The 14,854-nt window shown below is 40.4% G+C and overlaps 1 protein-coding gene across 1 annotated transcript in view; it reads right to left on the reverse strand.

Moving 5' to 3' along the window:
- The window catches only part of colec12 (collectin sub-family member 12), a 46,109-nt gene that overhangs the window by 16,902 nt on the left and 14,353 nt on the right, over positions 1–14,854 (reverse strand). Inside the window, 3 exon segments of the mRNA XM_017473220.3 lie at positions 87–1,130; positions 1,234–1,320; positions 8,357–8,479. Of these exon segments, the coding sequence (XP_017328709.3) occupies positions 87–1,130; positions 1,234–1,320; positions 8,357–8,479 (1,254 nt within the window).

Genomic DNA, 14,854 nt, shown 5'->3' on the forward strand with positions numbered 1-14,854 from the left:
CAGAATATTATTAAAATTCCATTAGTTCATTATTTATGCTCCTTCGAGTCTTTAAAATTCAAACCGTGAACATATTTAACCACTACCTTGAAGGATAGTGAAGTTGGTTATGAGTTGGGAGTGCTTGCTGTCCACCAGTTTCATTTCTTCCATGACTATGGAGAGGCTGCTCACTTCTTTGTCAAGCCTGGCAGCAAGCTCTTCTTGCTGGGTTTTGAGCTCAATGCCATCTACTCTGGCTTCCACAATGCTGCTGTTGAGGCTCAGCAGCAGGTCCGAGTGTCTCATCACTGTCTCAGAACAGGTGCGAAGACCATTCAGGTCAGTACTGATGGATCCTAGCAGCTGTGTAGCAAAGCTCACATTCCCTGTGATGCGGTCCATGTCCTCCTCGTTGTGATCCAGACGTGCCTCTAAAGTGTCAAACCTGCTGGTGGTGGCATTGTCATGATCGCGCTGCTGATCCATGAGCTCACGCAGATTCTGGTCATGATTGTCCGTAATAGTCGAAGCGTTCTGAAACTGCTCGGACAGTGAACTGAGCTGTGACGTTATGTCCTCAAGTGCATCACTATTGGAACGGGCCAGTGCTGAGTTGTTAGCAGTCAGCAATTGGAGGTTCTGCACTTTTTCTCTGAGCCAATCAGCATCTGCCTTGGTCTGCCTGGCCACCTGTTGTAGGCTCTGGTAGTCATTCTTCAGCTTCTGGACTGCCTGGCTGGTATCCTCCACTGAACTCTGGAGTGTGCTGATGAGATTTCTTTGCTGGCTCTGAGTGAAATTAAGAACATTAAGGCTGTGGGTGGAGCGACTCTGCTCCCTTGTCTGTACCTGAAGATCTGATTGGAGCCGTTCCGTATCTGACTTCAGTCCACCGATCAGGTTGTTGTATGTGCTTAGTGTACGATTGACAGTGAGGATGGTGTTGGTATTGCTCTCTAGAAGGTCTCTCAGTGATACATGGCCACTCTGCATATCCTCACCTACAACCCGTAGCTGATCCAAAGCTGCCCTGTTGCTCGATGCACTCACGGCAATGTCATTAATTTGGTTCTGCAATGTCTGGATTTCTGCCTTGAATGATAGGATTTCACTCGTAGCATTCTCTGACTTCTCTCCCGTTTGATCATCTGGACGGAAACATTACATTCCGTTAAACCGAATATGCATTAATCGCACTGTATAAAAGCACTTTAGAGACAAAGTTGTGGTGTGTCTTTAGATAGAGCTCACCAAGCTTCTTTAAGTCTGTCTCTACAGCAGTCATTTTGCTTTCATAGTTCTCCATCCCCTCAGTCACATCATCCATCCTCTGGACCACTGACAAACACAACACAAACACTAAGATATGAATTTCAGACCAACCTGTGTGGTTCGTTTAGGTGGTGAGAACACAGCAATCACACTTACTGTAGGTGCAGACCTATAAATTGTGCCATCTACTGTCAGGTAAAGGAAATGTATTTAATTCATTAAACTTGACAAAGCAGGCCTCACCAGAGATGCAGAAGTGCCAATCACACACATGCACAGCATACACAGTGGGAATGCATACCATATGCACAGTCACACAGGAAATGCACAACATTTAATTTCCTCTGGAATGTCGAGTAGCCACTAAGAGATCCTGCTCTGCATGTCTGGGTGTCTCCTGGACTGCCTTGGTGTTCCCGATCAGTATCTCTGGCACCACCTCTCTTCATTATTATAATTTTTTTTTTACATTCCTCTACTACATAGACACGCTGTTAGCATTTGTTGCATTTAGTGCGATAAATTGGATTTCTTAACTTAATTTAATTTATACCACAACGTGGCTGAGTTTCAAATCAGAAGGTTCTGATTCATTTTCTGTAAAAAAACAAAAAACAAAAACAAAACATTGCTCTGACATAAGTAATAGGTTTATATTAATGTGCCCATTCCAATATGTTATTGTTTCTGTAGTAACAGCTCTTTTCCAGGGACTCATATGGTATATTCTGTTAGGAAACGTTTACAGTGCGCTACACTAATATTGACACCCTTGGTAAATATGAGCAAAGAAGGCTGTGTCTTTATTGTTTAACCTTTTGATCTTTAAAAACAAAATACTCACAGAAATCAATTCACACGCGAGTGTTTGCCGAAATAAAGATTTTTAAATTGTCCAAAATTGTTCTGATACACATTTGGATTCTTGTCACGTGTCTACATATAGCTTTCACCACTAGAGGGTGCAATCTTCATCTACTTTCCATGAACAGTGCATGTTTAAGAGAAACTCAAGTTCTGTTTCCTGTGTTTACAGGTCGAGGCTCATAACTTTAATTATAAAGCGTCTTCTTAAACTAGTACACACTTTATTCTCATTTAAACAAATAGGAATGAGTAAAAAAAAAAATCAGAAAAGAGAGCAGTGATCCTTCATAGAGTCCACAATTAATTTGCTCTTCTTGTTTTTATTTTCTTCCACCGATTCGTTATTCAGTAGAGTTTGTTTCATCATTGTTTAAACTGAAACCCAAGCAAAAATAAAGTGTTTTCATTCCACACAGCACTTGTGTAACCAAACACAAAGCAATAGCATATTTTGCAGAACAACATGGAGGTCCATTTCAAAGGTTTGTTTGTTCACCTCTCACCGGGAGTCCATCAGTGGGAGGCCAAAGCTGGCCTGCTGTCTGTCTCTATCCTCACCTCTATCCTCAGGAGCACAGGGCCAAACTGTAATGACACGGTCTCCAGACCATGAGTCAAAAAGTGCCTTATAGTCAATCTGCTGCTTCTGTCCTTATCTAAACAAACAATATCATTTACAGTGATGAGTATTTAAAGTATACTGTCTAATTAGGATTACGTTCCTGTTTTTCGGAAAGTGGGTGAAGATTTGAGTCACAATTAATGTGCGATCTAGTTAACAGTTATTTGGGACACACTGGAAGTGCCTCGTGTCTAAGCAACCAAGTACTGGAAGGCAAAGTAATTTAGACAACCACATCAACTGTCAATATGTGTGTCATGTTAATGCCAGAATCAGCATCCAACTACAGTTCCCAGACAACAAACGTGTCCGCCGAGAACTACACCACCCATCCACCACAGACTCTCTTATGTTCACGTTCTCCTGACTCAATCACACTCACAGTATTTAAGGACTCTCACTTCACTCACTGCAAAGTATACACGCTGTGTTTCTGTACCAGTCTATACTGGGCTGTTGTTAATTGGTTGTCTTTCTGGTTTTGATCTTGTTTCTGGTTGCCTGCCATAGTTCACATTCAGTACGTTTACATGGACAACACTATTCCGATATTAATCCGATTAATATGCTACTCTGATTAAGAAACTAGCATGTAAACAGTGATTATTGATGACCTTAATCTGATTAAAATCATACTCGAAGTAAACACAAATGGAATTAAGACATGTGGAGTATTCCTGTTTTAGTCGCATTATCGACATGTGTTACAGACATGTACACACCTTAGTCACACTATTAACATCGTGTGAGAGTTTTCACTGCATTTTGCGACAGGACACGTACACACACGGCAGCGCTCAACCGTTTGACGACAAACAAGAGTACGGCTGCGTCCCAAACCGTATATTTACCTACATGTATTTCTGCTACTATATAGCAGGTAAGTACGCGGTTTGTGACGCAGCCCACGGCTTCAAGCAGTCATCTATTTGCACGTACAGCATGACAAATAATTAAGTGCACTTGAAGCTTTCGTAAAATTAAAACTGAAACACACAAAACTGTATATCATTCCATAACGAAGACCAACTGTATGTCGATACGTGAAATTCTGGAGGAACGTCGGACGGCGTGACGTGGGGACATAATGACGTGTGACATTAATCCATCTATGTATTATAACATGTAAAACCTGAACATGAAAGGAATATTCTAAAAGCGACTCATGTAAACACCTTAATCACAATATTGTCTTATTCAGAGTAAGGTCAATAATTAGATTACTGCTGTCCATGTAAACGTAGTCATTGTTTCTTCATCACCTGACCCTTGCCTGAATCTCGACATCGCCTTGGATTACGTCTCGGTATTGTTTGCAATTCTCAATAAAGTACTGAATACGTGCAAATCATGAAAATGTGGTTGCTAGGACAAGAAGTAAAATTCCCTTATACTAACACTAAAGCATGCTATGGCATAAAGGATATTCATAGAAGAAAAAACACATAACCCAGGATAATTCTGGAGGGAAAATTCCTGCATCTCATAGTGTCTCGGTTCACTGGATTTTATTTCAGTAGTTAGGTTGTTCTTTCTGGACATATATTTAAAGGCTTTGAATTCAGAAATGGCACGATATAAACTGTGCAACAGGGGCAAGATTATGATCTGCAAACTTTCAGTATATTCTTTTTCAGTATATTTTCAGTATAGTCTTTTGTTCTGTTCAAAGTATTAAACTATTCTGGTTTAGTTTTCAGGAAAAGGCCATAGAAAAGCGTTGTATCTCCAAAACAATAGTTTTACAGTTGAATAGTTTTGTATTGAACCCTATTTAGATTGAATCATCTCAAATCTTCAAGATGTTCACAGCTGTTTTGACTCCAGGTGTAGTTTTGGGAGATATTGACTTGAAATCCTTCTGTTCTGAAGCCATGGTTAACAGCAGTACATAAAATTCATGATTTACACATCATTTTCAAGTGGGTTTCACAATAGTTTAAGTTCACAAACAGTAGAAATGTCACTGAAATGAAGATCATGAAGATAATGTTTTGTAAAAACATCCTGTTTCTAAGAAACCATATGGCCTTCTGACAAGATGTCTAGTGGTATAACACAAATATTCTGACAAACAGTGGAAAAATTATGACAATTTTCAGCTGCCTGTAGACTAAACAAGCAAAGTGTTTAGACAGAAGTCTTTGTTTTGCCTGAACATTAATCAATGGATAGATACATCATAATGTAACTGTATCCAATTCAACTTACTGTTACTGTGTATAATGTAAACTAAATTTCAATAGAATTTCTTGAAGAGAATAATGAACTATATACAGTACCGTCTGAAAGTACTGGAATATGAGACAACAGATCGGTATATCAGCTTTAATTTTCCTGATATTTCATCTAGATGTGTTTTGATCAAGTGAAATATATCAAAAATACTGCAACATGTGACTGACAGGTTTTTCTTGTTGCCCAGGTGTGCCCCATTAGACTGATTGTTTAAACAATTAATAGCTCTGAATGTCTACTCTTGGTTTGGGCCCTGGGTTTTTCCTGTGAAGATTTGTTGTTAAAAAGGATAAACCAAAATGAAGACCAGAGAGCTGTCTATGGGAGAAAAGCAAGCCATTTTGATGCTGAGAAAAAGAGGGAAAACGATCAGAGCCATTCAACAAGTATTGTGCATAGCCAATACAACAATTTGGAATGTCCTGAAAAAGAAACAAACCACTGGTGTACTAACAAATCAGACATGGAGCAGGTTGGGAAAGGAAAACGACATTGGTTGATGACAGAATAATTGTGAGAGCTGTGAAGAAAAACAAAACAAAAATATCAACATCACCAACAACCACCACAGGGCAGGGGTGAAGGTATCACATTTGAAGAAGACAGAAGTTTAGAAGAAATACCACAAGATGCAAAACACTGGTCAATAGTAAGCATCAGAAGGCTAGATTGGAATTCCACAAAAGTTCTGGAACCAAGATTAACCTCTATCAAAGTGATGGAAAGGCCAAAGTGTGGAGAAAGAAACGATCTGGCTACGATCCAAAACATACAAGCTCATCCGACAAGCATTGTGGAGGTAGTTTCATGGCTTGGACTTGCCAGAACATTCTCACTGATTTTTATTGATGATGGAACTCATGATGGTAGAGAATGAATTTAGAAGTTCACAGGAGAATTTTGGAAAATTTACAGAGAAATGCATCCAACCTAATTGTGAAGAACTTCACCATGGAGCAAGATGATGATCCAAAACACAGCCATCTCAACAAAGGGCTTCATCAGGGGAAAATGACAAAAAAAAAAAAAAAGAAGAAAAGTGTAAGGTTTCAGACTGATCAGGTCAATCACCAGACATTAACCCAGTTGAGCAGCATTTCACCTCCTAAAGAGGAGACTGAAGGGACAAAGCCCCCAAAACAAACAAGAACTGAAAGAAGTTACAGTACAAGCCTGGAGAAGCAACACAAAAGAAGAATGTAACAATGTAATATTGTTTGAAGACCAGCTGTTTGAAGTGACTCAGCTGTTGGACATTTAGGGGAAGTTCATTCCACCCCCTAGGTGCCAGAACAGACTCTTGATGTATGCCTTCCTCGTACCCTGAGAAATGGTGGCACCAGTCTAGCGGTGTTAGAGTTTCGGAGGGAGCATGGGACAGTGTGGGGTTTGATAAGTGCTTTGAGGTAAGTGGGTGCTGGTCCACTTTTGGCTTTGTAAGCAAGCATCAGAGTTTTAAATCTAATGGGGGCAACTACAAGAAGCCAGTGGAGGGAGCGTCACAATGTGGTGGTGTGGGAGAACTTAGGAAGGTTGAAAACAAGTCAAACAGCTGCATTCTGGATCAGTTTCAGGTTAAATGGTGCTCAGAGGCAGACCTGCCAGGAGTGAATTGCAGTAGAACAGTCTCGAAATGACAAGAGACTGAACCAGCACCTGAGTGGCGTGTATGGATAGAAATGGATGAAATCTTCTGATGTTGTAAGGGAGAACTCGACATGAGTGTGTCAGATTAGCAATGTGAGAGGAAAAGGACAGGTGATTGTCCATGGTTACTCCAAGGTTGCATGCAGTAACCGAAGGTGGGATCAGAGAGTCGTCCAGGGAGATCACAAGATCCTGACATGGTAATGAATCAGCTGGGATGAACAACAGTTGATGGAGTTGCCATCCATGATTAGATGTCTGCCAAACATGCTGAGATCTGAGCGGAAACATGAGGGTCTGAAGGAAGGAAGGAGTGGATGAGTTGAGTGTCATCTGCATAGCAATGGTACAAGAACAGATGTGAGGATATGTCCTCACCAACAGATCGAGTATAGAGGTAGAACAGAAGAGGACCAAGTACTGAGCCATGTGGGGTACCAGCGGAGAGTCTGTGGGGGCAGATGTGGATCCCCTCCATGTCACCTGGTATGAGCAACCTTCCAGATAGGAAGGAAACCACTGCCATGCTGTACCAAGAATTCTGAGACTCATGGGGGTGGATAAGAGAGTCTTGTGGTTGACTGTGGAATGTGCTGCTTTGAAGCCAAACTGGTTGGGATCTTGGAGGTTGTTCTGTGAGAGGTAGAGAGACAGTTGATTGTAGACAGTGCATTCAAGGATTTTAGAAAGAAAAGAGAGAAGTGATGGTCAGTAGTAGATGCCAGAGGGATCCAGAGTGGGTTTCTTCAGGATGTGAACAACCCTTGCTCTTTTGAATGCAGTTGGTACATGACCAGATGACATGGAGCCATTGATGATAGTCGTGATGAAGGGGAGGAGGTCTTGTGAGATGGTCTGGAGCATTGTGGAAGGGATTGGATCCAATGGGCAGGTGGTAGGATTGCGGGACAAGATGACCTGCAGGATCTCTTCTGTTGCTAGTTTAGAAAAATGTGCCAGTGAAGGAGAAGGGGAATACTCAGTGGGTAGTGTAGTTGGTGTAGAAGTGAAGGCAGATTTTTATCAATCTTCTCATCATAAAAAGTGGCAAAGTCTTCAGCAGTCAGGGAGGATGGAGCAGGAGGAGCTGCTGGGTTGAGTAGGGAAAAGATGTGGAGCTTGCGAGGGTCTTGTGCAGAAGTTTCCAGCTTGTCCTTGTAGAAGGAGGTCTTAGCGGAAGTCACTTCAGATGAGAATTTGGACAGGAGAGTGCGGTAAGAGGCAAGATCTGTGTCGAGTTCTGATTTCTTGGTTCACTCTGATTGCTGCGTAACACATGTGACAGCCAGGAAACAGGGTAAGAAAGCTTCCTATGTTTAGAGGATAGAGGGCAGAGGAGGTTCATGGATGAGGAAAGTGAGGAGAGGAAATTGTCTGTGGCTAACTGCAATGGTAGGGAGGAGAAGGAGTCAGGGTGTGAAAGGGATGATAGAGTGCAGAAAGCTATGGCGGAAGGAGAGATAGAATGGAAGTTTTGATGGGTAGGAGAGAAGTATCGGTAGCTGGTTTTAGGCAGGATAGGAAGGGTGCTGGTGAAGGATACCAAGTGATGATCTCAAACCCAAATGTCTAGCAATGTTTACCAGTGTTTAACAAAAACAAATTAATTGACCTTGCCATTCCAATACATTTGAAGGGGACTATATGTGTGTAAATCATGTATTTTCCAATATGACCTGTTCTGAACTGATCTGTATAAGAACATTAGAATAAAAGGGCTGTTCTTACCTTTGTATCCTAATACAGCCACAGCTATTGTGAGCAGTGCACACAGGACGAACAAGAGAGCAATGGCTGCCCTTAGTGCCCAGTCATTTTTACATTTAGTACATTCATTCCCCTCCTGGATACCTGTAAAAGAAAGAAAGCAAAACATGTCAGTTTCACAATGCTGGAAAACAAGACCGATGAAAATGCACATTCTATTCAAATCATACAATACGGCAACTGAAACCTGCTTTGCTATTAAATTCTTCTGCAAAGTCTGATGCATTTCTTTACTGCTTCACATTTAAATGCCAAAAGACCAAAATTACAATACAAGTCTTCTAATACCTGATCTGAACTTAATATTGTCGACCATCGAAGGAACAAACGAGTTCCTGTTATCACTTAATTCATTGAAACAAATATAAACACTATAAACAGTCGTTCTTTCACCAGTCTCCCGTTTTTCTCTCACTCGATGCTAATAAGAAAAGAAATGCAGCTTGCCATGTTACCAAGAATCCACAAAGTGCTCCATCCTGAAGACATTCATGTCTCAGGAAAGCACTGACACTGTAGAGTCCTTCCAAAAATGCTAAATAAACATCTCTTCACAGAAAGATTACACAGGTTTTTAAAATCTATGTGGCATGTTTGCCAAACAAGCCAGTGTTTCATTTGTTACTGTAGAAATGATAACATATTACAACCCCAATTCCAAAAAAGTTGGGATGCTGGGTAAAATGTAAATAAAAACAGAATGCAATGATTTGCCAATCTAATAAACCCGTATGTTATTCACAATAGAACATAGAAAACATATCAAATGTTTAAACTGAGGAAATGTACCGTTTTAAGGAAAAAATTAGGTCATTTTGAATTCGAAGGCCGCAACATGTCTCAAAAAAATTGGGACGGGGCAACAAAAGGCTGGAAATTTAAGTGTCCCAACATTTTAGGAATTGCATTAATAAAAACCTTGCAGCTGAAAATGTCATAGAATGCTGTTAGAAAATGAATCACCAATTCTGACCAAACAGAACTGAGCAACTGGGCATCCAATATTGTTGTGGTATGAATATCACATATAAACCAAAGTAAAAGGTTGTAGTAGTTTTTTGTGTCACTGAATCAAAACTCACAAGAAGCTTAGACTTTTGGAGTCTCCTGTGTATCTAATTTTATTTGCAACACTATTTTATGTAAATCGTGGGGCATCATCAAAATCCATATGTAACATCATGCTTCAGCAGAAGCACAACAATGTTCATAGTCAGCAGAGGCTGTCTGTGCAGGAAGGGGAGGAGTCGTGTGGAGCTAAAGCTGATGTGGTCAGGCTTCAGCAAAATAAACATCCACAACCACAATACATTTAGACATTCCACAGCTGGACTGACATTCTCCCCCTTCTCCCAATTTGATCAGAATGTGAGTCTTCATCAGCAGATGGTCACAGTGGCAGCCCTGGCATCTAGGCTGTGCTCTAATAAGAGCCCCAGGAGGGAGATGGAGGGGATGAAGAGGGCAGGTCACATCTTTGGAGCCAAACATCTGTGTAAACATCACCTCAAAGGGCCCCGGATGTGGGAACTGCGGCCCCCAGTGGCCCTGCTCACACTGAGGTGGTCTGTGTGTGGGGGATGAAGACTCCCCTCTAAGATCTTATCATCTAAGAGCTCAAGTTTAACATCAGCACATAAACAAGCACTGCCAGACAGAGATAGAAACACACAGAGAAAGATCCTTATGGAAAATACTGCACCGGAGGGTACAGCCCTGTATATGTTTACTGTTTGGTCCATTGAATGAAAAGCATTTTCCCAGAGATGCCATCCGTTCTCTCAGCATCCTTTGATCTGGGGCATAAATCAGTCTCTTGAACAGCACACTGCTGGTTGAACTTCTACTGATGTGGTGGATGAACTTATGACTTTTTTTTTTTTTATCAAACTTTAAACAGCAAAAAAAAAAAAAAATCTGGCTCACATTCATAGATTGACAAATCAGAAAATACAACAACAAAGCCAAAAACACTAAAATCAACATTAACTCAAAACGGAAAAGGGTAGGTCCTCGTTGCTGATTGGTTACAGCACGTGTCAGTGTGAGAGCCCGAGGAAAGAGAGCTGGACAGCGTTTACCTAATGTAAGCTGGACTATTCAGAAGTACTACTCTTCACTATTATAACATTAGTAGGCTAACTAGAAATCAGACTGAAACATATGATTTTTCCTTGTGCTAGTTATACACCGTGTCCAATCAGATACGAGAATAAAGACCTACTGTTTCCAGTTGAAGAAAATGTTATTGCATTTTCTGATTTGCTGTCGTGTTTTTGATTTGTTAACGGGTTTTGCACTAAGATGACATCGTACTCACACAGTCCTCAATCTCAAGCCAATGGACACAGAAATCTGATCGGCTCTGACGTCAACACAACTGAGTTTAGGCATAGTGAACTGCCAAGCTCATTAAATAAAGGCTATAAGGAAGCCAGATGTGTCGATCAGCAACCAACCTAACTACAGGGTTTGAGCCATGAAATTCCCAAAAAGTAAATAAATACTAGAGCTTCCTTTTTGTGGTTAAGGTATGGCAGAATCTAACTCGATGTTCTCTGTGGCATAACTGGCAGTGAACAAATATGAGAGTAATCACTATCCTCATACTGGCCCAAAACTCAGATCTGCGACTAAAGCAATAAAGGCGTAAGTACACTGCAGGTGGGAGTCATAAACATTCTACATTTTATGTTGCTGATGAAAGAAGTAAGCATTGTGAAATAGATGTGTGGAGGAGGTGGTGGAGACATACAAGGCACTGAGGGGTATGTGAAGGAAAGGAGAGGGGGGATAGAGTGAGAGAGGAGAGGGAGAAAGAATGCTGAGGTTCACATCAATGCATGTAAAACAGCTGTGTTTCATTTGGACTCAGGAAGTCTGTCAAAGAATTCCTCTATTGCTTTTTTTTTTTTCTTTTTCTGTACCTGGAGCAAGAGCCCAGTCACACACAAACACTGGTGATGGAAAGAAAAAGACAGCTATATCCAACCACAGATGCTTCAGGAACAAAATGTATGGCAGAAAATTTCTCCACAGAGAATACAGAAGAAAAACTGCTTAAAATACTCATGCAAATCCTCAAAATGTGCAATCTTTCTATGTTTGTTTGTTTTGCTTTTTTTTAAAGAAAGTCTATTGTCCTATAAATAATGGTCTTCACTAGTTGAAAACAACTAGGTTTTCCATATATATATATTATACATACATATATATATATATATAAAATTTAATATGATGTACTTTGGACGATTAAAAGAAAATGATATTTACTCTAAAATATATAATCAACTCCAGAATTACTGGCACATTATAGGAAAAAGGTTGAAAAAAAAACCTGCATAAAATAAACATGACACATAATGATTCGATTAGAGAGAGAGAGAAGAAAAAACAACAAAAATCAATCCATCCATCCATCCATCCATCTTCTATACCACTTTATCCTTTTCAGGGTCGCGGGGGAACCTGAAGCCTATCCCAGGGAGCATCGGGCACAAGGCGAGGTACACCCTGGACAGGGTGCCAATCCATCACAGGGCACAATCACATACACACTCACCCACCCACTCATACACTACGGACACTTTGGCACGCCAGTCAGCCTACCATGCATGTGTTTGGACTGGGGGAGGAAACCGGAGTACCCGGAGAAAACCCCCGCAGCACGGGGAGAACATGCAAACTCTGCACACACCGGACGCGTGAGGCGAATGTGCTAACCACTAAGCCACCGTGCGCCCAAGAGCAAAAATCTTACAACACAAAAGAGACAGATGGTCCAATCTCAATCCAACCCAACATAATAAATCATTTTAAATAGTCTGAAACAATTTTAAAAAATGTATGTAAAGAAATTTGTCAGAAAGAGGATGCATAAGAATATTGTTCCCATGTACAGGGGGAGGATGGTGAGGGCAAAAAGCTAAAAAAAAAAAAAAAAAAAAAAAAAAATGTAAATAATAAAATAATTAATAATAATAATAATAATAAGCAGCCAGTTTTGCAGCTAGGTGTCCAGGGCTCTTGCAAAGCCTGAAGACATCATGAATTCTGCTACGCAGCAGGATATTTTACACTGCATCTTGAACATCATTATAGCAGCAGAGTCCAAACTCCCACCAATTACCCGTCATTTATACGGTGCTATCAGGCAATCGCTGCAGAGCTGATCCAGATGTTTGTGCTTCAGTGATTTTCTGATCTTCTAAACGCTTCAGAAGCCTTGTGTGTGTTCCTGGTCAGTGAAACAAAGTCTCCATTTGTTTAATTACAGTGGGTCGATTGTAAGCGGAGTACCTGAGATCTTCACGCTCACCAAGAACCCATGGTTAATATTTTATGTTTGTAGTCTGCTGGCTGAATTTCTTGAAAACCTTCGCATAAATGAAGATTTTTATAAACAAAAGTAGCCTAGAGTATTAGGGGTTATGATTAAAACTTGATTGGCATGACGGGGATATCACGAGTCAAAATCCAGATGCTGTGATGCAGCATGAGCCGCAGTTCAAAAACTTCATACAATTTCATACAATATGTCTTAGATGAAGCACGAGTTAGCCTTCACCCTCCCCAATTAGTAGTTGACGTATGGCAGGAGAGATTAACACATCACACTCTTAGATTGTATTCTTTTTTATATATATATATATATATATATATATATATATATATATATATATATATATATATATTCTTATCTAATTTCATTTATAAATGTTAAATTACACTTGGTATACTTTCTAACTCTCTGTGCTGCTGTAATATGTGCATTTCCATCTGGGATGAATAAAGTGATCTATCTATCTATCCATCTGTCTATCCGTCCATCCGCCTCCCTCTGTTTTCTCACTGTATCTTTATTTTTTCATTTTCGGGGAGTTGAGGTGAATTTATTCATTTATTTATTGATTTATCATAATCAGCAGCAGGTTCCAGTCAAACTCGGAACTGTATAAGAACCATGAGAACCATGTTGGCACCACAGGTGTGAAAATGCTGCGGATGCCAGTTCTTTCTTACTGAATTAATAAAAACAGGCAGGTATATACACTGTGTTTCCTAGAAACAGCAGACCCCCTGGCTTCCTTACAAAGAACTAAACATTCCTCCTTTTCAGTTAATCTTCTTAAAATGTTATTAAACACAGCAGTGATTGCCATTGCCAGTTTTAATGAGCATTTGCACGAGGTCTGGTTGGTCATGTATGAACTTTAGTTTGCTGATTCTGTACTTCATTCGTGTTATTCGTTCTTCTTTCCGTTCCTCCCCCCATGTATATTACACGACTCCCAAAGTGATGCTGCACCAGATCATTTCCAATTCCACAATCCAGTGTACTGCTGTGCACTTCTGGGACCAATAACTACCCCTCCACTCATACATCAACAATCATGCTGAAGAATGTTAACAAGTAAACACTCACACACACACAAAAAAAAAATAAATAACCACAGAGACAAATTACCACACCATTATGTCAGTAATCCTGTCCACTGTACTGTTTGGAATCTGTTTTTAAAATCCTGCTTTAAAAAAACAAAAAAAACAACCACCACCACCAAACAGGTTTATGACTCTTTAAATCGACCAGGCCTCTGAGAACATCTGGAGCTCATTAAACATAGCATGAATCAAAGTATGTATGAGAACATTTGATACACCAACATGCCAAGAACTGGAGGATAAACATCTCAAATGTCGATTCAAATTACAGTTAGGATGCAGAGAGTGCTTCTCTAAATGGTGCCATTGTGTGACAGGCTTCCTCTCAAAGTAATGGATGCATTTATTGATGGAAACACTTGACCCAAAGCTGACTCTTTGTCCTAAGTATGTGATGTATAAGATCACACAGGCAACAAAACCTTTTTTTTTTTTTTTTTTTAACTCTACATAAAAAGGCGAGCTGTACTTTGGTCAAAGATGCAGATTATAATAAAGTGCTGCAATTGTTCTGTCAGCAGAATGAAACACTTTTGATCCGAATGTCATCATAAACAAGGTGTTTCCGGAGGAAAGAGTACGCTGTCCTCGCTAACGGAATAGCCTTTATGACATCACCTACGTAAAGAACGAGAGTAGAGGAGCAGGAATGTGTCCTCTCGTGAGCTCAGGCAAAGGCAATAAGCGCTTGCTTATACACTGGGAAGGTTATTAGGCCATGTGTGAACTGTTTTCGGCTCCGATCGCTTCCATATGCGATCGTGGTCTCATGCAACAAAAAGTAATTTGGCAGAAACCTAGCCAATCCAGTCTCTCTCTGTCTCTCTTTTTTTAATTATTATTAACAGAAAGAGCTAGTGCTGGTGTCACGTGAGGCTCTGCCCTGACATAATCGATTTCACCACTGCCATTGTTTGTTTGACGTGACAGAGGAAACGTTGTTCAAGACTTCAGTTGAGAGGCAGGCTTGAAGGTGATTATGTCCCGCCCCAGGGGAGCCATTTGCCTTCTGTT

The sequence above is a fragment of the Ictalurus punctatus genome, chromosome 7 (genome assembly GCF_001660625.3).
Source record: "Ictalurus punctatus breed USDA103 chromosome 7, Coco_2.0, whole genome shotgun sequence".
In the NCBI taxonomy this organism is placed as follows: Eukaryota; Metazoa; Chordata; class Actinopteri; order Siluriformes; family Ictaluridae; genus Ictalurus; species Ictalurus punctatus.